General features: G+C 46.4%; 2 protein-coding genes across 2 annotated transcripts in view; one reads left to right on the top strand and one right to left on the bottom strand.

Annotated features, from left to right (window-relative positions):
* The window catches only part of FAM234B (family with sequence similarity 234 member B), a 40,510-nt gene extending 32,686 nt beyond the window's left edge, over positions 1–7,824 (top strand). The window contains exons 11-13 of the mRNA XM_015424272.1: positions 1–40; positions 3,113–3,336; positions 5,263–7,824. The exon at positions 1–40 is cut by the window's left edge and continues 66 nt beyond it. Of these exons, the coding sequence (XP_015279758.1) occupies positions 1–40; positions 3,113–3,336; positions 5,263–5,268 (270 nt within the window). The 3' untranslated portion in view covers positions 5,269–7,824. The remainder of the gene's footprint in view (positions 41–3,112; positions 3,337–5,262) is intronic.
* Positions 7,825–11,718: 3,894 nt separating this feature from the next.
* Positions 11,719–24,515, bottom strand: part of GSG1 (germ cell associated 1) — an 18,319-nt gene continuing 5,522 nt past the window's right edge. The window contains exons 2-5 of the mRNA XM_015424291.1: positions 21,960–22,007; positions 20,417–20,569; positions 18,199–18,310; positions 11,719–12,037 (exon numbers count right to left, since the gene is read on the bottom strand). Coding sequence (XP_015279777.1) covers positions 11,719–12,037; positions 18,199–18,310; positions 20,417–20,569; positions 21,960–22,007 — 632 coding nt within the window. The remainder of the gene's footprint in view (positions 12,038–18,198; positions 18,311–20,416; positions 20,570–21,959; positions 22,008–24,515) is intronic.

A 24,515-nucleotide genomic window follows, 5' to 3' on the forward strand; every position in this document is an offset into this window, starting at 1 on the left:
GATCTTAGCAATACGACAGGCACAGTGACTGCTTCGTCTAGTAAGTATATGTGTGTGTGCCTGTGTCTGTGTCTGTGAAAATAAAAGCAAGGAAACCTGAATTAGATGCTCAAATTCTTCCTGGTTTGTGCTGTGCGATCAGTTATTCAGTTCACTTGCTTTCAGTTTTTTCCCTAAGTTGTTGAGAGGGTTTAAGTATTTTGGTTAAATAATTGCTTTTCCTCTTAAGCACAGTGCCTGGTTGATGACGATTCGGCACAGTCCAAAGAGACAAGAGGATTGTAGAATTTGTCACTGCCTTCTAAAAGCAGCAGACAATTCTACAGTGACTGTACTAAAGGCTGGGGTAACAGTTGGCCATGGTGCAATAGCTTGCTGAGCAGTTCTAGGCCTGGGAGGAGTCACAGTGCAGTGCAAAGGTACTTGGGCAGCTTTAATACAAGCAGGGCTGTTTCTCAGCTGCTTCGGGCAGCACAGTGAGGTGAGGAAAGGGAGCCAATATGCCACTCACTTGCTCCCAGGCAGCAGTTGTGCTAGAGGTGTTGATGGGTGTGGTTTGCAGCTGTCATTGCCTCCTGGATGCACACTGCTGGTAGTAGGGTTGCCAACCCCCCCCCAGTTTGCCAGGGGTCCCCCGTTTTGGGGGGGGTTCTACCCGCCGCTGGCCAGATGGCCAGCGGGGGAAGCCCCACCCCAACACCCACAGCCACCCCTCTCTCTCCCTTTAAGTGTGTGGAACCCGTGTTTCCTCCCAAGCCTGATCTCCGCTTGAGATCAGGCTTGCAGGGAAATGCCAGCTTCCTGCACTTAAAAGGGAAATGCGGCTGCTCTTAAAGGGGAAACACCGGCTCCTGCACTTAAAAGGGAAACGCCGGCTCCTTTATGTGCAGGGAACTGCCGTTTCTGGAGATCTGGCGCGCGGGGGGCGGCGGCGGCGGTCCCCAACGTGACGTCATCACGTCGGGGATGCCCCGCCCCCTCCAGGAACACCCCCAAAGTCCCCCGCTGGGGGTTGAAGATGGACTTGGCAACCCTAGCTGGTAGCCAGATTCTAGGAAGATTCCTGGGGCACTTGGGTTGATGAATGTGACTTACAGCCACTGTTACCTCCTGGACCTGTGCCACTGCTGGCCAGGTTCAGGGCGAGCTGAAGCACTGGCAGCGCTTCTGGGGTGCAGCTTCCTCCCAGCCTCCACTGGTGTGTGAGCTGTCAGTAGGGATAGCTTACACCCTCCTGCACCTGAGCCAGGTCTCAGCTGAGCCCTGGGACACTGCTGGCATTGCTGGGGCTCAGCTTTTTTCCATGTGAGGAGGTGACTGGCAGCATAACTGCCTGGAAAAGCAAAAACAAACAAACCCAAAAACCCTTGAACCAGCCCCAAATGCATATGCCTCTGCCTGTGAAATAAGGAGAAGTGACTCTGGAAGTGGGGCCTCCTTGATATTGGTGCCTCAGTCTTGGAACTCCATTCCCACAATTGGCTTGCCTAGTGTTGAGCTTATCAAGCTTCAGCATAGCAAGCTAAAACTTTCACATCACCCAAATGTTTGGCTTAGGTTCCTCCCCCCTCATTTTATGTTATAAACTACCTGGGTAGCAGTATGTTACAGCTTACAGGTCTTTTAAATTGATTCATAAATAATGGGCATAGGAGTAAGATAGTCCACTGATGAATCTGGGGTTCTAAGGGCCAAGCTAGACATGATGGTGGCAGATCAGATCTCCCTTTAAAAAAATGAATAGCAGCGTCAGCACCTCTGTGTTTTCCTTCTAGGGCCAAGAGCAACTCTGGTAAGGGCCTTTTGGGACCCATTTTCAGCAGCAAGTGCTGGCAGGAATGAGGTGAAATCCACAAACAAAAGACCAGTGTCTGTGTAACACCTTTTATTGGACCAGCCAAATTAGCACAAAGCTCTGTGCAACCATTTGGGCTCACTGGAGCTCTTCATCACCCATGATGTTACAAACTTGGAAAAAGACAAAAGGGTAGCAGGCAGAATCCTCAGGCCATGATCTTAAGGTCTGATCTTACCAACATCTTCCATGAGAGCAGAGCTCGATTTGGGGGGGATCGCGGGGGATCGCAGTTCCCCCGAGTGAGGTGCAGGGGGCGGGGCACATGACAAAGCCCCGCCCCCTTCTTCCGGCCGCCCCCTGCTTCCAGCCTCATTCTGTTGCAGAAGGAGGAAGAAGCAAGACGGTAAGTTGGCATCGTCCCCCTCTGCCTGGCCGAGGCCACTCCACGTGGCCTCTGCAAGGACTCCCAGCCCCATCCAGGAGCTTCCCCGAGGTAGCTGTGTTAGTCCGTTGCTGCAAAATAGTCCAAGAGTTCAAATAGCACCTTTAAGACTAACCTTTAAGACTAAGACTGAGTGGTGGGTGTGGCCTTATGACACACTTCCGGTGATGTCGGGGTGTGGCATATGCTAATGAGTTATGCTAATGAGTTCCCCTAGCTCTTTTTCTACTAAACGACCCCTGCATGAGAGGCAGTTAGCGCCTCCACGTTGTTGCTGAGGTGCAGACTTCCATCATGGTCTCCAAGAATCTGCATTCACCTGTGGGGAGAAGCTTCCAGCTCTGTCTTGTTTGCCTGGCATGGGATGCTACTTTATCTGTAATGGTTCTTCTCACTGTTTGCCGGTTTCCAGTAAAGCAACTGCATAGGTTTGGTTCTGTAGAATTTGGGCTTCTGTAGCTATGTCTTTCTAGGCAGCTTATGCAATTATAGGAAAATCTATTGCCTGTGTACGTGTCATTGCAATTTACAACACTGCCAGAATTATTATTATTATTAAAGCTAAGGTTTCAGAATCATAAGCTTTTAATCTTTATATTTTATTGTTGCTGTTCTCTGCTTGTGTGTTACAGCAGTCACCAGAGTCAGAAATGCCAGTGGTGGCTGAAACTTTCACATCAGCAGAAACATTTGTATTCATTGCAGAGTTTCAGACTGGCTGAACACCAAGTAGATTTAATCTGTAACTAGGTGCTGAGAACCTATACATTGAAAAACAGTCAATAGACATTAACCTGATTGTCAGATTTTATTGGGATGTGATGAATTACCGAGGCTTCATTAGTATCTTCTTTTCTCTTGGCATCTGCTAGTTGGAATCAATGACCTTCAAAAGGATGCATTTTATATTACTGTGACAACAAGCCCCACCTCTGAACATCAGCCAGGGTTTCTGTCTGTCAGCAAACTCCGTCTGAGGTGGGCCCTGATGACTCAAAGCCAAGTGGTACCCCTGCAGGAGGCCAAGCTCAGAGTCAGCCAAGGGGAACTGAGGCGCTTGCTTTCCAGGATCAAATTTACTGATTTTACTCACAAGGTAAGATCATTTAAAGAGCTCTAGTAAAGATATGCACACCAAGAGTAGAACTGGCCTTGCCACCCTTTTGGAGAGAAAGCACCAGAATTTCTGGGCTTGAAGATTAGGTAAATTACAGAAACAAGTGCTAAGAGAAGATTCAGAAGCACGGGGGAATGATAGAAAGATGGGTCCTCTGCTTTGACCCAGGAAAGGTAGCAGCCCAGGTCTTCTCTGACTGCTTTGTAGCTCCTTTGCACTTCACAGATGCTTCTTAGGCAAGAACTTGTACAAGACACTGTAGCTTAGAGCGGTTTGGTGTACAGGGTTTTTTTGTTTGTTTGTTTTTTTTAAATGTGAGTCCCACAGTGGATTCCTGTGCCATGATTTTTTGAACAAGTGAGTAGTCCATGAGACACAGACCAGATTCTGTTCACATCAAAGGAAAAATCTTTGGTTTTGGCCATTTGTCACAGAGCATTTTTATGTGTATTAAGGCTCCTGGAATGAGTTGCTGGAGATGCTTTGGTTATGAAAAGGGGATAACGTACAGATAAACTCTACCAAATGGGATCATGGCTTCTATACCTTCATGTAAACCGCAGATAGATTCAAGTTTTCAGACATAGCCAGTTCTAACAAACTCAGGCACATGCTGAAGCCCAGACTTGGCTTTTCAGCATGGGATTGTTTCATCGGTTGTAGCTTTGGTTTATCCCCTGATTTTTGCAGGCATTTTTGTGCTTTTAGTTTTCTCTTTGTCCCCACCCCATCCCCCCTTATTTTTGGGGGGTCTTTTGAGGCCACTTTTACCCCAGTGTTTTTCTGGAAGCTGATTCTGAGTTGCTTTTCCCTTGTACATAATGTTTCTTTTGGTTTTTATTGTCCCACCCACTTCCAGCATGCTTTTGGTGATTGGACTGTTATGCTCAATCCACTCTTCCTTCCTCCCAGCCTGAAAATAAGTGGTTTCATTTTCTTTCTAAAATGGCACTAAAATATTGATCTATTGCTAGACCATTGTAACAATAGGCTTAGCAAGTTTTCTGAATTCCCAACTTCCATTTTGAAAAAAGTAATCTCTATCCCCTTCCCTCGTGGAGATATAGAGAAAAGGCATATAAGAAAAAGCTGCTAAGCGTATTAATATTTTAGTGCCATTTTTTTAATGGGGAGTGCGCTGCAATGCCACCGATGATGCCACCAATGATGACAGTGCTCTCTATGAAAAATCCTCATTATTAAAGTCGTGTGCAGAAAAAAAATAAGCTGCTTCCACATTTTTGAAAATGCAGAGGGAGGGCAGACATATGGACGACCTCTGCCGAAACCAGTTTCAATGCTGTGGATCAACTGCCAAGCAAATGAGGAGTAAATTGAGCGTGTGGAAAAGCCCTGGGTTTGGAGACTTGCTGCTTGTCCCACAATGTTTGTGTTTCTGGGGGGCTTTGGGCATAGGCCAGCTTGCATGAGGACCAGCCCCTACTTCTGAACAGCCTGGCCTTACATTTTTGAATGTATGTCCCACTTTTCTCCCCAACGGGTACCCAAAGCAGCTTAGAACATAGTTCTTCCTTCCTCCATCTTCTCACAACAACCCGGTGAGGTAGGTTAAGCGAGGGGTTGTGATGTCCCCAAGGTCTCCCAGTGCACTTCCATGGTGGAGTGGGGACTCGAATCCAGGTGTCCCAGGATGCTAGTTCAACACCCTTTCTACTATACCACGTCAGCTCTTCGACCTTGTGCAAAGTGAGAGTACCTCCAGGGTTACCTGCAGTGGCACATTGCATGCAGTTTTTATTCAGAGTGGGCCTAGTGCAAAGTATTTGGTTGTACCTCACAGGAAATGAGATCATCCTCCCTTCTTACCTGAAGACTGGTAAACACCTACACGTAGCCCTGGTGCGCCTGACTGAATCTCTCTCTCCTCTCCCCTCCCCCACCCAGTTCTAGGCCTTCGACTCTTCAGGTTTTTGAACAATGGGATAAAAACGTGGTCCTCCAAATCAGCAGGCCAAGTTGATGGGCCAGACTCCACAATACGTTCTGTAAGTGGTGACTGAAAAAATCCAGCTGCTAATTGCCTTTCTGGAGAGGTTGCACTGGTGGCTCCTCAGGCATCCGTATTTGAAGGAACAGTGCTGGACCCATTCATTGCTACTCCTTGCCTGCATGCTTCCTTCCAAGTAGACTCTGGACATGTAAATTTATGCAGAGGCACAAGTGTGTACATTATATATAGATATAGATATATATTTATGAAGTGTTTCAGGAAGCTCCTATTTGTATCTGAGATGCATTATGATGTCCTTTGCTTTTTTGGCCCATGCACAGTTATTTCAATCAGTGGGTTCCTTCAGCTTTTCTACCTCCTTTGTATTAGGATTACTGATGTATCCCATTTGGTTCTTCCTCCCGTCCATCCCTTCATCTATCCTGGCCTCTTGAACAAAGCTGGATTGCTTCAAGTTGAACAATTCTGTATTCTCCCACATTCATTTGGCAACTGGCTACATTTGGTGCAGTCTCCCATTCCTAGATCTGTCTCTCTTTTGTCATGCCAGTCATAAGTATTTACTACAGTTTTCTACAACCACATAATAACAAAATCGTCAGTGCAATGGAAAGTGTATTATCTTGGACAATTTCTGCCTGGAAAACTCCAGTGTCTGATGACCTTTGGAGTAGCAGTTGTAAGCAGAGAGGATTTAAGGCTGGGCCAGTAGTGCATTTTCCCTGGTGTACCCAGTTACAGTATTGATCTTTATAAGCAAAGGTTGGCTAGATGATACAGAGCATCAAGCAGGGGAATGGCGTTGGGTAGGGGTATGGCTTCCTACTTGAGGAAGAAGTTAGGGTCTCCAGTCTCACTGAATCTATGGGACTTTTGAGAAGTGGGAACCACCATAAAATGGCTGCAATGGAGACCAGGACCAATCACAAAATGGCTGCCATGAGGTACTGGGGCCAGTCATAAAATCTGAGGAGGTTACAAGCCAAGCATCCTCCTACAGTAGAGGCAGCTGCTTCCACCTGAGTGCTTCTTGCAGACACAAAGCTGATGCTTCCTGGGTTGTTTTGAAGCCCCTCCTGCTCCAGTGAGGTGGAGGAAAGCCAGGACTGGCTCTTAGCTTTGGGGGGGATGGAAACCCACTCTCTGCTGGGCACCTGGAGCCAAGCTGTGCCATGTTGTGAATCACTGTTTTAAGATATTAGGCCTCATGTGTACAACTATTTTTGACAAAACTTCTGTCAACAGCAGGTAAATGGCCAAGCCCCACAATAATTGTTAGTAGTTATTAGAAGTTATAACTGTTGTGATCCAAGGGAGAGTGGAATAATGGCCAAAGGTACTCAAAGGAATAGCACAATATAGCCTCTTGCCATTAATGTTATATCACCCCCGTGTATTAATTGACTATATATGACTATATATGACTAACTGTGCAATTCTAAGCTGCATTACACCCTTCTAAGTCCATTGAATCCAATGGATTCAGAACAGCATAACTGTTCAGGATTGTACTATGATTCTGGCTAAAAATAAACTTGTTTGTGCTCTTCCCTTCTCACTAGTGGTATTTGGCATGTAGAGCTGGTAGTTTTGAAGAGAGCCACTTTCTGTGTTCAGCCTAAGAATGGATCTGCTCATTTTCATGCGGTAACATATTTGTGTCTCCTCTGTGGGATTTTTGTAGAAACCTGTGGTTGATCCACGGATCTCTGCCTCTCTTCTAGGGTAACCTCTCCTCTTTCAATAGAGCCCAACTGTTAAGTGCCATTTCCCCCCTTCTCCAGTTTCTATTAGGAGTGAAACTGACTAGATCAGAAAGGATCTGGTCTACTAAATGACATCCCTTCCATGCAAGTAAGAAAAGTCCCATCAATCAGGTACAATAAAATGAGCAAATTCTCCTGCTTCCCACTGCTGTGGCAATGCTTTCCTGTTTTACATTTTTCTCTTACAAGCTTTGATGCTGGATCAGGGCTAATAACCATGGTAACAGTAAAAGGAACAGTCGTTCCTGTTGCGCCGCAGAAATAATTATCTGTACACAGCCATTCCCTTGTAAATGTCTCTCCATCATTATCTTTTATCATTAATCCGTCAGGAGGGGCCTCAGCCCTTCCCTGTTAATTCCTGAGCCTTTGAAGAGTGTGTATATGTAGGATGTGAGTTTATGTAAATAGCTTTGTAAATACTAGCACAGCCCATACCAAGAGCACTGCGGCCATTTCCTAGACCTGTGTTTATAAATAAGGGCAAAAGCTAAAGACATGAGAACTGCTTCCAGAATTTCCTTCTTCTCTCTGATGCAGTCCCAGGTGGTAAAATGGGTAACCTTCTGAGGCAGTGCATACTCTGCCTTTAACTCCTAGACTTGATTTGTGTTGTTTGGTGATGCTGGGCCCTCCATAATGTGAATTCCTTATTCACATCCTGTCTGCACTTTAAATAAAGATCTTGTCTGTATATTGTTTGAATTGTGACCTGTAATGGAACAAATAAATATCCTGTATAGCATCTCTCCAGTGTCTGTGTCTTGTTTGTCCCAACTGCTCTGAGCAAAGCAAAGGGGGACCTGTAGGGCCGCCAACTCCCAGGTGGGGGCTGGCAATTTCCGAGTATTGTAACTGATCTCTGGATGACAAAGATTGCTCCCCTGGAGAAAAATGGCTGCTGTGGAGGGTGGACCTCTGTGATCACACGCCCGCTGGCCTCCCTCTCCTCCCCGGGCTCCGTCCCCCAGAATCTCCCAGTATTTCCCAAACGGTAGTTGGCAGCCCTGGGAAATGCAGAAGGAAGAAATAGTGAATCTGATAGAGTCTCCCACTCCATCATAAGACTTTGGAATGGAAAGAAGTCCTAAAAGAGAAAAGTGTGTGTGTGTGGGGGGGGCTTAAGGAGGAAAAGTGGGAGAGGTGGAAACTAGGAACCTTGGGAGGCGCTTCTCTCCTCCCCCCCCCATTTTTTGGTTTTGCAGATTTTTAGCATTTCAGAACATTAGTCCAAGGGGGCAAGTACTGGCTCTTTGGGGAATTTTTTAAAAAAATCACTGGGAGCTTTGAACACAGAACTCCCAAGGTGTATCTGGTTTGGCTGTCAAAGAGAGAGACTGGGCATCACTGAGGACGCACTGTTCATAGGCTGGATATTCTTACAATGAGGTTAGGTAAAGGTAAGGTAAAGGTTCCCCTTGCTCGAAAGCCAGTTGAATCCAACTCTTAGGATTGCAGTGCTCATCTCCGTTTCCAAGCCGAAGAGCCAGCGCTGTCCGAAGATGTTTCCGTGGTCATGTGGCCGGCATGACTAGACACAGAGGTGCACGGAACCTTCCGGTCTGCAGTTCAGCATCTTAACCACTTGAGCCACCGCAGCTCCACCCAATGAGATTAGGTGCATGAAAATGAGAGGTGGCACAAAGGGAGGAGAATGCCTTCTTCCTATTTTTATTCTGTTCTTCCCCATGACCTGGAGAGCCCAGGCTGGCCTGATCTCATCAGATCTTGGAAGCTAAGCAGGGTCAGCCCTGACTAGTATTTGGATGGGGGACCTCCAAGGGATACCAGAGTCGTGATGCGGAGGCAGGCCATGGCAAACCACCTCTAAATGTCTCCTGCCTTGAAAACCCTACCGGATTGCCATAAGTCAGCTTTAACTTGACAGCAAAACACATCAAAAGAACTTCCTCCCAGGTGCTGAGGGCTGTGGACATTGATGTCCCCTCCTTCATTTTGACCTCACAATACTGTGAGGTAGGTTAGGCAGAGAGAGACTGAGTGCCCCAAGGGCAGCCAATGAGCTTCCCGGCTGAGTGGGTGCTCCCTGGTCATTGCAGTCTTGCCATTATCCCACACACCTTCTTACTCCTTCCACATGGAGGTTTTCAGCTACCAAATTGCTGCTGATTTTTGGAACATCCGGTCACCCTTCTCCCATCCTTATGAATCCACCCGACCATTATGGTCATCTTCAGAGGCCCTGCTTCAGGTGCCCCGGCCTTCTGAGATGAGGAACGTAGCAACCTGGGAGACGGCCCTCTCAGTCATGGCACCAGAGATCTGGAACTGTCCCCAGGGAGATTCTTCTGTCCCTCTCTGTTGCTGTTTTCCACCGGTGGGTGTAGACTTTCTTGTTTCGTTTGGTATTGAACTCATGAACCTGCCTTATACGGAATCAGACCACTGGTCCATCAAGGTCGGTATTGTCTATTCAGACGGCAGAGGTCTGTCACATCACCTACTGGCCTGATCCTTTTCACTGGAGATGACGGGGACTGAACCTGGGACCTTCTGCATGCAAAGCACATGCTCTGCCACTGAGTCAGAGTCCCTCCCCCATTCCCTCAATGATCCCTGCTTCATGACCAATGTTTTCCTGTTTTGCAACTGTTTTAAGCTCTTTTAAAAATTGCTTTAATGATGTATGTTTGGGAGGGGGGTTGATTTTAACGGTTTTATAATGTAATTTTATCATGTACATTTTAAATTGTTAGCCCCCTTGGCAGCCCTTGTAAGGGCAGAATAATAAACTAATAATCCTTATACACTCTTACCCGAACTTGCTTCTCAAGTGCAGGATAAGCACCATATCAAACAGTCTGGAGAAGAGGTCATGTTATCCAATGTCTCCTCCACACCAGCACCATTTCCCTTCCCGCATCCACACAGCCGCCATTGCTCCTGTGCCCCTGATCACTATAGAGTTATAACATTATAATGACCTATTTGTAACAATGCACTAATTTGTCCAGGTCCTGAACTAGCGCTCTCATTCACCAGTGTCTGACTTGGCTGAAACTCCTTCCCTCAACCCCAGGGAGGGGTGGGAGCTGAGCACCACTCCATTCCATCTCCTCTCCCCTAGCTCTACTCTCTTGTAAGATGGGAGCTAATGCCTACTCTTCCCTTCAAGCATTTTAATGGCTCATGACATATCTGGGGCATGCCAAGTATCTTCCCTCTACCAGAAGCCCTGTGGGGACAGGGCTAAGCCCTTGAGAGACCAATAGTGTCCTTGGAGCAATCTCTCCCCCTACCACCACCATGGAGCCACTAGACTGCTGATTGTCAGACAGTCAGATGTTAAAAGGACAACTATCATTGATTAGCTGGTTGGCATGTGGATCTTTACAGGGCATGTCCATGACTCTACTAGGCCTGATGGATGCCATCCCCTGTCTCAGCATCTCTCTGAATTTCCAGCTTTCATTTTAAAGGGTGAGTCTCTAGTCTTTTTTGCAGAGGTATACATTTCCCCTTATATCTCTGTAGCAGAAAGGGCTAGAGACAGAACTTTTAAAAATAAAAGCTGGGAACTCAGACAAACTGGTACATTATTGTGATAGGCCATTATAATGCTACAGCAAATATGCACTTTCTTTTTTTTAAAGAAAGCCTAGAAAACCCTCTTGTGAGGCACTGGGGACTGGGGGTGGCAGCCATAAAGGCTGAGGCAAGGAGAGTGCAGGGAAAACTGCTGTGCATTTGCAGTAGCAACAAGAGCTACATGGAGAATGATTTGTCGCAGCTGCCCTTGTTTGTTTGGAAACTTTTTGACAGAGAAGTTTTAACATAATGTCTGGTATGTTCAGACTTAAAGAGAAGTAAGAGAGATTTAAAGGTTTCTTTAATACCCCCCCACACACACACACACCTTGATCTAAATTGCATAAAGTTATGAAACTACAAAATAAGTCACTAATCACTTGCTACACTGTGCATGTACATACACATTCAGCAGACTTGGGATTTATTATTTTTAATTCCACCATTCCTCCAAAGGGATCCAGATGGTATACATGGTTCCCCCACCACCACCCTACCCCTCACCCCAACTCCATGAGGTAGGTTAGACAGAGACAGAGTGACGGGCCCAGGGTCACCCAAGCAACTGTTCCCTGCCCGAACAGTTATTAAAGAAGAGATTGGTTTGTTATGTTCCAAATATTGGCAGACATTGTACCCATTATACAGATCAAACCAGTCAGAGCATACCGTTCTGAATCTAAGGCCAGTAGTGCCTATTTGAACACCTTTTTCATATAGCCACATTTGGTATCAATCTTTAACGCCCCAATATTCCTGTGAAGAACAGCTGTACAGCCCCCAATATTCCTGTGAAGAACAGCTGTACAGCCCCCAACAGGTTCCTCCGTTGGATAAATGCACTTTTCTGTGCCCAGCATAGTTTCCTTTGCCTCAGGTTTGGCTGAATAAAAACCTATTTTGTGGTCCATTGTTTCAGATAACAGTCTCTAGAGTACTGCCCAGATAGCAAGGACTACAGGCCGCCACCCCCCATGTCCCCAGTAGAATGAATAAATGAAAGTCACCAGAATCCCAGAGGAAGCGAATGTTTTGTTCAAAGTTCTCTTGCGCTCCCACTGAACTCTCTCCAGCCTAACAGGGATCTTCCCCCACTGACTTCCCCAGGACCTCGTTCAACTCTACATCAGGCTCCCTCTGTAGCACCTTCTGCTGCAGTTCCGAGTAGAAGTCGACCCCTTCGGAGACGGAGGATAGAGGTTTCTCCTGGAACTGCTCTCTGTGGTGGAACTGGGACTGCATTAAGCATTGGTGGTGCTGAGACTCCTCTGCACTGAAGCTCCCATCGCAGCTTTTCTGGTGGTTGCGTTTGAATTCCAGCACTGTCTTGGTGTACGTGTTGAGAGTTGTAACCGCGGAAGCCATGCAGCAAGTGAAGGAGGCCCAGGCCATGCTAGAGGAGAAGAAGAGGGAGAATAAGGGTTTATTTCCCAGTTAAGCAGAATGCTGCTTGTGCATACAAACAGGAGACATGATCTCATGCTGTGTGGCAGCAGGGGTACCACTCTTGGCAGGCAGAGCCAGGCTTCTGATTGCTGCATATGTAGGGTTGCCAGCTGCAGGTTGGGAAATATCTGGAGAGTTTGGAGGTGGAGCCAGAGGAGGGCGGGGTTTGGGGAGGGGCGGGACTTCAATGGGGTACAATGCCACAGAGTCCACCTTCCAAAGCAGCCATTTTCTTCAGGTGAACTAATCACTGTCCCCTGGAGATCAGCTGTAATAGCGGGAGATCTCCAGTTACCACCTGGAAGTTGACAACCCTATGCATACGCCTTCCTTCCCCCCTCTCCCATTAGAAGCTCTCTATCTGAACAGCTGTGGAGGACTCCTCTGGTGATGCCTAAAGTAGAAGCCAAGAGCTTCACAAATAACTTTCATTTCTGAGCAATATTTCACAGGGAGCCACAGGGCTATTTTTGGGCTGGAACGCACAGGAACGGAATTCTGGTTGGCTTCAGAGTTGGCCACGCCCACTACAGCCAAAACCTCCATGTGCGTGGCTACAGAGGGAAGGCCTGGTGAGCGGACCCCCCGCAACTCCAAGGTGGGGGGGCCCTGGAAGGATCGGGAGGCATTTAAATGCCTCCCTGGGCCTTCCCTGGCCTGTCCAAGGGCTGGCTTGCCTGGGTGCCCCGCAGCCACGGAGCACCCAGGCAAGCCAAGGGAAGGCAGTTTAAACTGCCTCCCCTCCCCTCCAAGGGCCAACTTGCCTGGGCACCCTGCAGCCGCGGGACACTCGGGCAAGCCAAGGGAAGGCATGGGGTGTGCCTGATATGCTAATTAACTATTCTGTCAGGGTTGTGGCCTAATATGCTAATGAGTTTCTGCTGTTGGGTGTGGCCTATTATGCTAATGAGTTCCCACTGGGCTTTTTCTACAAAAAAAGCCCTGGAAATGGTGTTCCCTGGCAGAGTTCCCCTCCCTTGTAATGGTGGGTTACATAAATCATGGAGGCGGACACAGAAAAGAACTTGCATAAAATAAATACTTTTCTGTGCATTTGCTGACTTTCCTTCTAGAAAATTAAATTTAAATAAAAAATGGATGTCTTTACTATTGGCTACTTCCAACTAAGACTGAGGAAGTCAACCAGGAGCCACTCGGAAGCTCCTGGTGATGGGAAATGGAGGTGAGGGGGAGTCTGGGGGAAGGGAACAGCCCCCCCCCAACCCCTACACAATTCAATGTACTAAGGAAGTGTCACCATCAACATTTAAAATATGAAATTGTTTTTTTCCAAATTGATCTGCTAAATTGTTTAAAAACAAGTGGCTGGAAATTGGAATATGGGTTAGGGAGATATTTCCCCTAGGGGATAATGTTGCAGTTTCACTGTTTATATTTGATAATCCTGTTTAAGGACAAGATTGCATTACTATTACATATTCTATTTTGTTCATGTCCTCCCCAGGTCGTCTGCAAGGACTTCCACAGAGACATGCCTTGCAAGTTCTGTGCTCTGAATGAACTCAATTTCCAGGTGTGCCTGATTTAGATTGGAAGCCGAGAACACGTGGAGAGTGGGTGCTTAAGCCCTCCACCCAACCCTGGGCTCCATTTTCTCACTTGAAAAGGCCTTGGAAAGCCACCGCTTGCCTCAATGAGGAAACCTATGCGTACTGGGCTACATGTAGGCTTCCCCAGCAGGACAAATAACACTCCAAGGCATTTCAGATGAGGCAAATGGCACTGGGGGGTGGGAAGAAGGACAGGAGAGTAATGCAAGGTGCAATTAAGCTCAAAGGCAACCTATTCTTCAGTTTTTAAGAGTGTGGAGGAGACAGGAGACTGCTGTGATTCAGTGGCAAGGGGAAGGCATGCACAATCTTTGTGTGTGTCCAGAACACCACTCTAGCATTGAAACAACTCCTGGGCTAAGGCCTGGTGAGGTCTTGGCACAAATGAATCGTAGAGGCCAGTTACAGAGGAGTAGCCATGTTAGTTGGTTGTGGAAAACCAGAGAAGATATTTTGTGCTGCCATTAAAGGTCAATTATTTTTATTGTAGAATTCATGGCTAAAGTCTATTTCATCAGATGCTTGAAGAGATTCTTTGGTCAGCAGATACAACTGTACAAATGGATACAGAAGGAGGAAAAATTGAACAGTAAGGTTAAAGGGCCATGGAATGCAATAGGTACATTTTGTGACATTTCTACGCAAAACTCAAAAGTACAAGCTAACCACAGTGGACATTAACAACAGCCGTAATGGTGTCTGTTTAAGCCCTGGCTAATGCAATTACATCTACTGTTAAATTCTAATGCAGCAATTATTTATGCTGCAATAAATCTGCTAGTCTTTGAGGTGCCACAAAACTCCTTTTGGTTTATAAGGGGGGAGGACAATTACAATACCCATTAACATTTATTCTGCCATGGATTTATGATCCCTTGCTGTGAATAATGTACAAAATTTTGAAAGAAGTAAAAATAAAAGCAAATTATATCCCATGAAATGGAAGGTTATTTCCCAGGTTATGTTCATATTGTGCTGTTTAAGAAGCAACAGTGGAAGTGGAAGGGGCAAGCAGCAAAATTGTACCTTGCTCGGGGTGACCGAATCCCTGGACCCAGCCCTCCCCATTAGGGATTCTAAGGGAACTTCGACAAGAACTATCGGGAAGTATCAACTGGGCGGGGACTTGCCACTGTATAGGAGCTGACATACACTGCCATCCAAAGGAGAGTTACCCCTTCCTTAACTCATTGACTTCAATGGACTTAGAAGGCTGTAACTTTCCTTAGAATTTCACTGTTACGATATCAGACTGTTCCATCTAGGGCAGCATTTCCCATCCTATGGGTCCTCACCCCAAAAATGGGTTGCAAAGCCTGTGGAAGTGGGTCCCAGGCTTTTGTGGGTTTATTGATTTCTTCATGCTCTGTTTTTAATCGGGTCACCATACCAAGCAAACTTGGAGTTGTAGCTCATCATACCAAAAAGGTTGGGAACCACATGTACAGGAGCATTGTTTTCAACAGCAGCAAGTCAAATGTCCCTGAAAGGTAACCAGCGGGGCATGAAGAGGATGATGCCTCCCTGTTTGTCCCCAGCATCTGCCTTTGCACACAGAGGTTCCATTTAGCAATCATGGCTATTAACCAGCAATAGACTATTGTCTGTGTATTTGTCTCGTCCTTGTTAAAGCCACCTAAACTACTGCCCTTCATCCCATGTCGTTAGGTACACATTATGTAAAGAAGAATGTCCTTTTGTCATTCCTAACTTTGCCCTTCAGCTTCGCCAGCTGATTATAAATTATAGTGTGCCAGTATTACGAGAGGAAGGAATGTCCTCTCTCTCTCTCTCTCTCTCTCTCTCTCTCTCTCTCTCTCTCTCTCTCTCTCAACAAAATTAATTATTTTATAAACCTGTATCACTACCCCCTTCCCAGTAGATATCATTTGGGGTGAGATTCAAAAGTTTATTAAGCAGCTATTTCTTCCCGGGGAGCTGATCTCTGTCAGCTGGAGATCAGTTGTAAAAGTGGGAGATCTCCAGGCCCCACCTGGAGACTGGAAACCCTACACTGAAAATGGACCCAGTTGGAAGCAAAAGTGGGTTGGCTGTTCCATGGAAATATGTAGCCTGTGATCAAGGTGTTTTCCACATGGGGATAGGCTTGTGTAGTTTGCCTGTTGCTGCTGCAGACACAGTGGCAACAGGGCTTCTACATGGCAGGTTTCCTGCCTTACAGTCCCTACTAGAAGGCTTCCCCCCAGTTTTTTTTAGAGTAGGCAACTGAATATTGTTGCCATACTCTCTGTATCAGGTCATCTGATTCCTAACTTCCTTTCTTTTTTTAAAGAAAAGTTTCTAGGCCCTTTCAGAGATATGTCTTTTCCCTTATATCTCAAACAAAAACAACAAAAGGGGTTAGAGACTTTTTAAAAGAGAAGATGAAAGCTGGGAATGCAGAGAATCTGATACACAAATTTGTTATCACAGTATGATATTCAGTTGCTGATTAGGGTAGAAAATGGCCACCACAGGGACATGGGCAGGGAAATGGCTGCCGTATGGGTGGGACTGAGGAAATCCAAAGTTTCTTACCCCCCTGGAAGCCAGAGGTCATTTTGGGGGGGGGAACGCGGGGGAACGCAGTTCCACCGGGTGAGGTGCAGGGGGGCGGGGCACATGACGAAGCCCCGCCCCCTGCTTCCGGCCGCCCCGCTTCCAGCCCTCATTCAGCCAGGAGGAGGCAGGAGAAGAGGGAGGGTAAGTTGCTTCCTCCCCGCCTCTCCCCACCCCTGCCTGCCTGGGGCCTGGGAGGGCCTTGGCGGGGCTTCCTCGCACTCCCGCTGGCCTTGCAGGTCCACTGCCGGGCCCCTGATGTCAGGGTGTGTAGCAGTATATGCTAATGAGTTATGCTAATGAGTTCCCCTAGCTCTTTTTCTACGAAATGACCCCTGCTGGAAGCTATCCAGGCTTTGCTGTGAGAAACCCCAGGAGGTCCAGGAATGCACCACAAAGCTGTGGGGAAGCAGGAAAACCATTTCCCAACAGCATCAAACCCAAAGCAAATAAGCTTTGTGGAAATTGCCCAAGATAACAATTCCATTATAAAATCCCACTGATGGAAAGTTTTGTGCACCCCTAATTTCCCCCAAATCCTTAACTATCTTCAAGGTTGGAAGAAGTTTTGTAAATTATACAATTGAATCCCCAAACAAGCAGTGTCCCAGAGTGCTTAGCAAAATGCCTGTTCCAGCTGTTAAAACTAAAAGTCCCCAGCAGTCAAGTAAATTGAGAGGCTTTTCGGTCTTTGACCTTAATAACAAGACAAGAGATGAATCACTGGCACAAAGGCAGTACACAGGGAAGCATCACAAGGATGGGCATCTTGGAGTTGGGTCTTGTAAGCCAGAGATGATACTCCAGAGTGGATTTAACAGTACCTGATGGTATGCTTTACATTTATGTTATAAAACACTGAATTCATGTCTTGAACAGAGCCGATACACATGAATGAAAATTGCTCTGGTTGTTAAGATGAGTTCAGAATCCATTTCTCTATGTTTATTGATTTAATTAGACTTCTAGCCCACCCTCCCCTGTACCACAAGGCTCAGGGCAGGTGACAACACGTTAAAACAATAGCATAATTCGTTATTAAAACAATTTCATAAGCAATCAAAGATAAAATCAGATGGCAACACAGGCACTAGTACAGTTTATCTAGATGAGGTTGTGCAAGCGGTGTGCTTGTGAAAGCTGGAACACAATGCAATGAGTGGTGGCGGGGGGGGGAAGATTGGGGGAGGCCAAATTTTTTGGGAACTTCACTGCCTCAACCATATGCCTGGTGGAACATTTCTGCTCTGGCTCAAGTTGAGGCAAGATGAATATTTTTGGTGGCAGGGATCACTAGAAGGTTGTTGTTCATAGAGCGCAATGCTCTCTGAGGGGTGTACCAGGACAGACAGTCCTGAAGATATGTTGGTCTCAGACCATGTAGGGCTCTGAAGGTTATACATACATATATTTATAGTATAAGTATACCTGTAGGGCTTTGAAGGTTATTATACACACTGCCATACTGAGAAGTGGTTCTGTACTTTCTCTACTGCAGGGGCACATCCGGGTTTAGGGACAGGGTTGCCAGCTCTGAGTTGGGAAATTCTTGGAGATTTGGGACTGGAGCTTGGGGAGGGCGGGGTTTGGGAAGCGGAAGGACCTCAGCAGGGTATCATGCCAGAGAGTCCACCCTCCAAAGCAGCCATTTTCTCCAGGGGAACAGGTCTCTGCAGTTGGGAGATCAGCTGTAACTCCTGGAAACCTCCAGGCCCTGAGTGGAGGTTGGCAACCCTACTTAGTGCAGGGGTAGGACATATAGACAGTGTCCCATTTTCAGTCTGTGCAGTCTCCAGTGACAGGATCTTGGTGAGAGGGCTGGGAAAGATTTACGCCCAAGAACATTGGAGAGCCATCAGGGTAGTTAAGGAGCTATATTGACTAATGGGAATGCCTCAGCATCAGGCAGCAGCACAGTGCGTTTAATACGTTAAGAAAGGTGGTAGAACATATTTCTGTAAATAAAAAGGGCACATACTAGAAGGCCCAACCATAGTCCCATGAATGTGGTCTCCAGTCCTCTGGTCCCAGGTTAACAGTTGCCTGGAAAACTTGAGTGTACATCATGTGTGCCACCATCCCAAGCAGGCCTAAGCGGAAGCAAAAAAAAAAAAAAGTTATCCAGCTGAGGCCACAATGAAAGATCAGAATGACCATTTACAAACATTGCTTCTCTCACCCTCTATTAGAGCTATTAGAATCATACCCTATTATAATCTGAAGTTTTAGGAAACCCTTCTTTAAAGCATATGATCATTAACATCGAATTAACATTGGATTGCCTGGCCCCTAAGGGTGGAACGTAGCACCAAACACAGCTCTAGGATAAGATCAAGGGTAGCTATGTGAGATAAGACCTCTCTTTTCTCGTTTGAAACTTGTCGGTAATTTGTTGTAAATTGTTCATATTTTATTGTAATTTATTGTTTTAAATCATATTGTATTGTTTTAACATGGCACTTAGTGCCCTGTAAGCTGCCCTGAGCCTTCGGGGTAGGGCGGGGTATAAATTTAAATATAAATAAATAAATAAATATCTGTTAACTTTTGCTCCCTTTGGGTCCTAGACCCCTCCCCCCCCCCGATTTCCTTTCTTATTCTGATGTACTGTGGGTATTTCTTTATTCTTCTCCTCACAGTTGTATTATTCCCTTTGCCTTTAAATTCCCAGCTGCTCAGGTGGAAATTATCATTCTGTGTCCAGCCTATGTAGTATTTAACCCCCCCCCCCCCCCCCCCCCGGTTTCCATCAGGGAGTACCTTCCTTATCCATCAATCTAACAAGGATTTAAGTATCTACAAATGGGGCTGTGCTGAGAATCAATATATATAATTCTCAATGAGGCCCCATTTGTGGATACTTAAATCCAGAGATTGGGGCCATAGATAGACAAGACAGATCTTTTTACAAACCTGATCAAAGCCTCAGGTTTACAGCAAAATCTGAAATCTAACAAAAATACTTTGGGGCATTACCCTCACCCCAATGATGGAGCAAATGCCTGTAGCTTTAAGAAATAAATGTCCCCAGTGACTTTTGGTTGGCAGTATTATTAGCTGTTAAGCCTTGGTTTAGGGTTGCCAAGTCGTTTTCTTGCCGCAGCAGAGGACTCCTGGCTGGCGGCTGGAGTGCGCGCGCATGCCACACGCACATCACCCAGAAGTGACGTGACACAACCGGGCACGCTGGGGCGGGGCCACAACCATCTGAGGGAAAACCATAGAGTTTTCCCTCGGATGACCGTGGTCCCGCCCCCAGCGTGCCCGGCGGCATCACGTCCCTTCTGGGTGACGTGAACGTCGAGGTGGGGTTCCCCCCAGGGCCTGATCCACCAGCAGCGGGGAACGGGCCTCTGGGGCGGGGTTTTCCCCACCCCTGGGGGGACTTGGCAAGCCTACCTTGGTTTCTGTCATTAAAAGGCAGGGGGAAGGACCCTTTCAAGGGTTCTTTTCTCTGAGGGAGGACTCATAGTGCCAGGCTTGGCAACAACCACTGGGCAACCTGATACTGTATAACTCGCATGTCTCACCCAGGCCTGGCTTCTTGCTATTGTTGAACAGCAGCCACCCCATGAAAGCCAGAGTGGTGCAGTGCTTAGAGTCTAAGACTAGGACCTGGGAGACCCAAGTTCAATTCCCCACTCTCTTGTGGAAGCTCACTGGATGACTTTGGGGCAGTCACACACTTTCAACCTACCTCACAGGGTTGTTCTGAGGATAAAATGTAAGAGAGCTCCCCTTTGTGGAGAAAGGCAGGGTATAAATGAAGTAAATAAATAATTTATACAGCTGAAGATAAGAGGACAGATAAAAGGTCGGCTGGTTGGTGCACTTGAAGGAGAAAAGGAAGCAGGGAAAGTTGTGGGTAGGGAGTCTGCCAGAAAGAGTGTGGGAAGTGGATACGGGGAGAGTGAGTGTCTCTGGCAAGTCCTTGCGGGTTTCCCTCCCTGGGGACTGGCACTGCACAACTCAGCCAGAGCTTTTCTTGGGAAAGGCTGCCTGGAGGGGGAAGAAGGGAAAGTTGATGGCAGGGGAGTAGGCTGGCAGGTGGGTGGGAAGGAGAAAAGGAAGTAGGAAAAGGGGGTTTCATCAAAGGGAAAGAAGAAATAGTGGGGGAGAAGAGAGTGAGACACTCCTTGCAAGTCTTTGCAGGTCCCCCACTTGGACTATACATTTTAAAGCAGATAGGTACCTACCTGACAATACTGAGGAGACAGCAGCAAAGGCATTGAGCTTGAGTCCACAAACTGGGTTTCCTCTGTACATCATCTCCACCAAGAGGAGGATTAAACTAATGAACAACAAGCTTATATAAACCATCTCTGATCCAAGTGACAACCAAAGGATTCCTATTGTGGACACAGACAAAAGAAATCACTCAACATTATAATGTGGCATAGCAGGTTCTCTTTCTCCTGTTCTCTTTAAACTAGTGGGGGTAAGGAAGATTTTGGAACAGGCCTGCACAACTTGTGAAACCCCCCAGGATTAATGTATCTCACCAGCCATGAATGGGAGCCTGCCAGGTCTTTGATAGAACCGGGGGTCATTTCCTGCAGGAGCGCACAGGAGCAGAGCTCCGGCAGTAAAGAGCCCAGGGGGTGGGCACATGCAACAAGCCCCACCCTCTGCTCCCAGCAGCCCTCAGTCAGAGCAAGAAGCATCCAGGTAAGTTGCAGAGCTCCCCCCAGCCCCCCCGTGCCAAAACAATCCAGTGGCACCTTTAAGACCAAGTTTTATTCAGGTACAAGCTCTCCCTCCTCTGCGAGGACAAATCTGCATGCCCCCCCCCCCAATAGCTAGCAATCCCAAACAGTCCAGTGGAGCCTAAGCAGTGGGTGTTGCCTTCTGACACACTTCTGGTGATGTCAGGGGGTGTGGCATATGCAAATAAGTTATGCTAATGAGATATGCTAATGAACTCCTGCACCTCTTTTTCTATGAGATGACCCCTGGATAGAACATTCTATTTGCACTTCCAAGCAGGCAGTGAAAGCAAGTGGCTGAGCAAAACCCTAACCAAACACTATAGGTGATTGGCGGGCTGTGTTATCTTAGCTCAGGGTAGGCTGATGAATGAATGAAGAAAAGAAGACCTTTTAAGGATCTCTGGGTATTTGTAAACCTCTAATAATGAACTGGCAGCCTTTAGGGAAGCACCCAGAGAAAATACTCTGCACACGCTGTTACCAGGCTCCCCTGCCTGAAATGCAAGCAACTGGAAAGAGCAGGATTTGGGAACAAAAAAACGGATGAGTGAAAATTGGCTTGTAAGCAGAAGAGAAAGAGGAGGGGCAAGCTCCACCAAGTGTAACCTTGACCAAAGCAGTGGGGAAGGGGAGAATACTTGGGGAGGTTTTTTGCAGGTTTCCACTTGTAGTTAATAAAATACAATCCCTTTTCTGGACTGCTGGATCTTTTCTTCAAAGTATGTATGTGCTTTCTCTGAAGTTCAAAACTGATTGGTCAGCCATATTTTCATTGCTATTTTATACACCAAAACTAGGTCATTTTTTTACAGGCAGTTCTGATGAAACGGGAAACAGGAGAAGCCAGGGTTCTTTATATCAAAAACCACAAGACAGACATATTACAATATTGCTGCAGACTTCAGAGCACTGGATGAAGACGAAAAATAGTGTGTGCCCAAACGTATCCTTTGTATTTGGTTGCAAGATCTTGCCTGTTCCTAAAGAGTATATGAGCCAAAGCAGGCCAATAAAAAACGTTTGTTCTTACCTCTCTCAGCTGGCGGTGAAAGTTCAATGAAGCTGCGACATTTCTCATCTAAAATAAAATAATAATAATTACAAACAGATAAACACCAAGAGCATAACACCTCTGATATAACAACTGTAGAAAAAATGAGAAGGGTCAGTCACTAGAGGTCGCCATGACTACCAGGTGCACACATGCACGCACATATGAAAAATACACACACACCCCCAAAAGAAACATTCTGGGCATTGAGCAAATAACACCAGCTCAGCTCCAGAAGACAGTGTTGCTTGGAACAGCAAGAATCCTGTGAAGATACCTCTGCAGTCCCCAAGAACTTGGATAGATCTTGAATTGCAGGACACTATATCTACCATTCAAATATCTGACTGTGAATAATAATGATAATTTATTTTATTATTATTACTACTACTACTACTACTACTACTACCACCACTACTACCACTACCACTACTACCACCACCACCACCACTACTACTACTACTCCCAGGCAATGCAAGCGGGAAAGGTCAGTTCACCTAGATTACTTCCTCAATCTAAATTATGTTCATACATGGTATTTCTAGATTATATTCTTCTAGATTCTAAGAAGAATGGGATGTTTCCCACAATGTAGGAAGGGCCAGTATCCATTTGTATGGCAGACTTATTTCTCCCCTGAAATACCCAGCTCGATTTTAAGAAACAGATCAATTGTGTGGCTTTCAGTATGGCAAATGTGGTTTCCACACGGGAACAGGCTCATGTGGTTTCCTGCTGCCGATGTGGCTGCTGAATCAGCTCAGTCGCAGTGGGACTTCCACATGGCAGGTCTCCCCACAGTTTCCTTGCCAGCAGCCATCCTCTCTCCTCTGAGCCACTAGGGTGGTTTGGTGAATTTCCAGCCTTTTTAAACAGTCTCTCTATCCCCCCCTGTTGTGGAGATATGCCTTTCTCCTTATATCTCTATGATGGAAGGAGCTAGGGAATTACTTTAAAAATGAAAGTTGGAAATTCACAGAACCTGTTACACTTGTTATAACAGTATCTCAAAATGAAACCACTAATTTAAAAACAAAAAAGCCTCTAGTAGTGGGCGGCTGAAATGGATGCTGCAGGGACAGAGTCAGGGAGGGTTGCCAACTGAGGTTGGGAAGATCCTGGAGATTTGGGACTGGAGCCCGGGGAAGGTAGGGTTTGAGAAGGGGAGTTCTCTTGGCAGGGTATAATGCCATAGAATCTACCCTCCAAAGCAGCCACTTTCTCCACAGGAACTGATCTCTGTCATCTGAAGAGCAGCTGTAATTCTGGGAGATCTCCAGGGCCCACCTGGATATTAAGAGTCCTAGGGTAAGGGAAATGGCTAGCATGTGCGAAGGAAAATCTGAACTTTCTCACCAACATGGTGATCACCCTGGCTTTACTACAATCATTACCAAAATTTTGCAGTGTAAAGGAGGTTTAAGAAAGAAAGAAAAGCTGCAGAATCCCCAGGAGGTACATGAATGCACCACAATTAGGGATGCTAGGCCTCCTGCAATAGTAGGAGACATAGAATCATAGAATCATAGAGTTGGAAGGGACTTCCAGGGTCATCGAGTCCAACCCCCCGCACAATGCAGGGAATTCACAAATACCTCCCCCACACACCCCCAGTGACCACTGTTCCACACTCAGAAGATGACAAAAAAGCCTCCAGGATCTCCAGCCAATCTGGCCCAGACAAAAATTGCTTCCTGACCCCAAAGTCCAGCATTTCCCTGGGTGTGTAAGAAAGGGAAACAGCAAGGTATGTCTTAAGATTTCAAGGCAGGGGTCATTTCATAGAAAAAGAGCTAGGGTAACTCATTAGCATAACTCATTAGCATATGCCACACCCCCTGACATCACCGGAAGTGTGTCATAAGGCCACACCCCCTGCCATCACCGGAAGTGTGTCATAAGGCCACACCCACCACTCGGTTAGTCTTAAAGGTGCTATTTGTTAGTCTTAAAGGTGCTATTTGAACTCTTGGACTATTTTGCAGCAACAGACTAACACAGCTAATTCCTCTGAATCTAAACCCACCACTCAGGCTCCACCACCAAAATCTCCAAGGTATTGCCAACTCAGAGCTGGCGAGCCTATCTGATGGCACATGTGGGGGAAAACAAGCAAACCACCCATGTCAGGTTAAAAGGATAGAAGTTCAACACAATTTTATCTATTTTCAGTAACTGGTTTGTTGAGAGAAAAGCAACAAGAAGCACATCAGTGAAGACCTAGTACCAGAGTGCCAAAAAGGAAAGCTGTTTGGTAATAGATGAAGTACAAAATATGTAGCTATTCACATTCCAGTTACCAGGAGTGTTCCCTCTAAGCTGAGTTAGTGTGAGCTAGCTCACAGCTTTTAAGCCTCTGGCTCACATATTTTTCTCTTCACTCAGGAAGGAGGGCTCCAGAGGCAAACTAACTGATGCAGTGGCCAAATCACTCGCTCACAGCTTTAATGCCAGTGGCTCACAAAGTAGAAATTTTGCTCACATGACTCCACAGCTTAGAGGGAACATTGGTAGGCAATTCCAGGGAGAAAAAAC

Source organism: Gekko japonicus, unplaced genomic scaffold, assembly GCF_001447785.1.
Source record: "Gekko japonicus isolate JY-2015 unplaced genomic scaffold, Gekko_japonicus_V1.1 scaffold2498, whole genome shotgun sequence".
Classification (NCBI taxonomy): Eukaryota; Metazoa; Chordata; class Lepidosauria; order Squamata; family Gekkonidae; genus Gekko; species Gekko japonicus.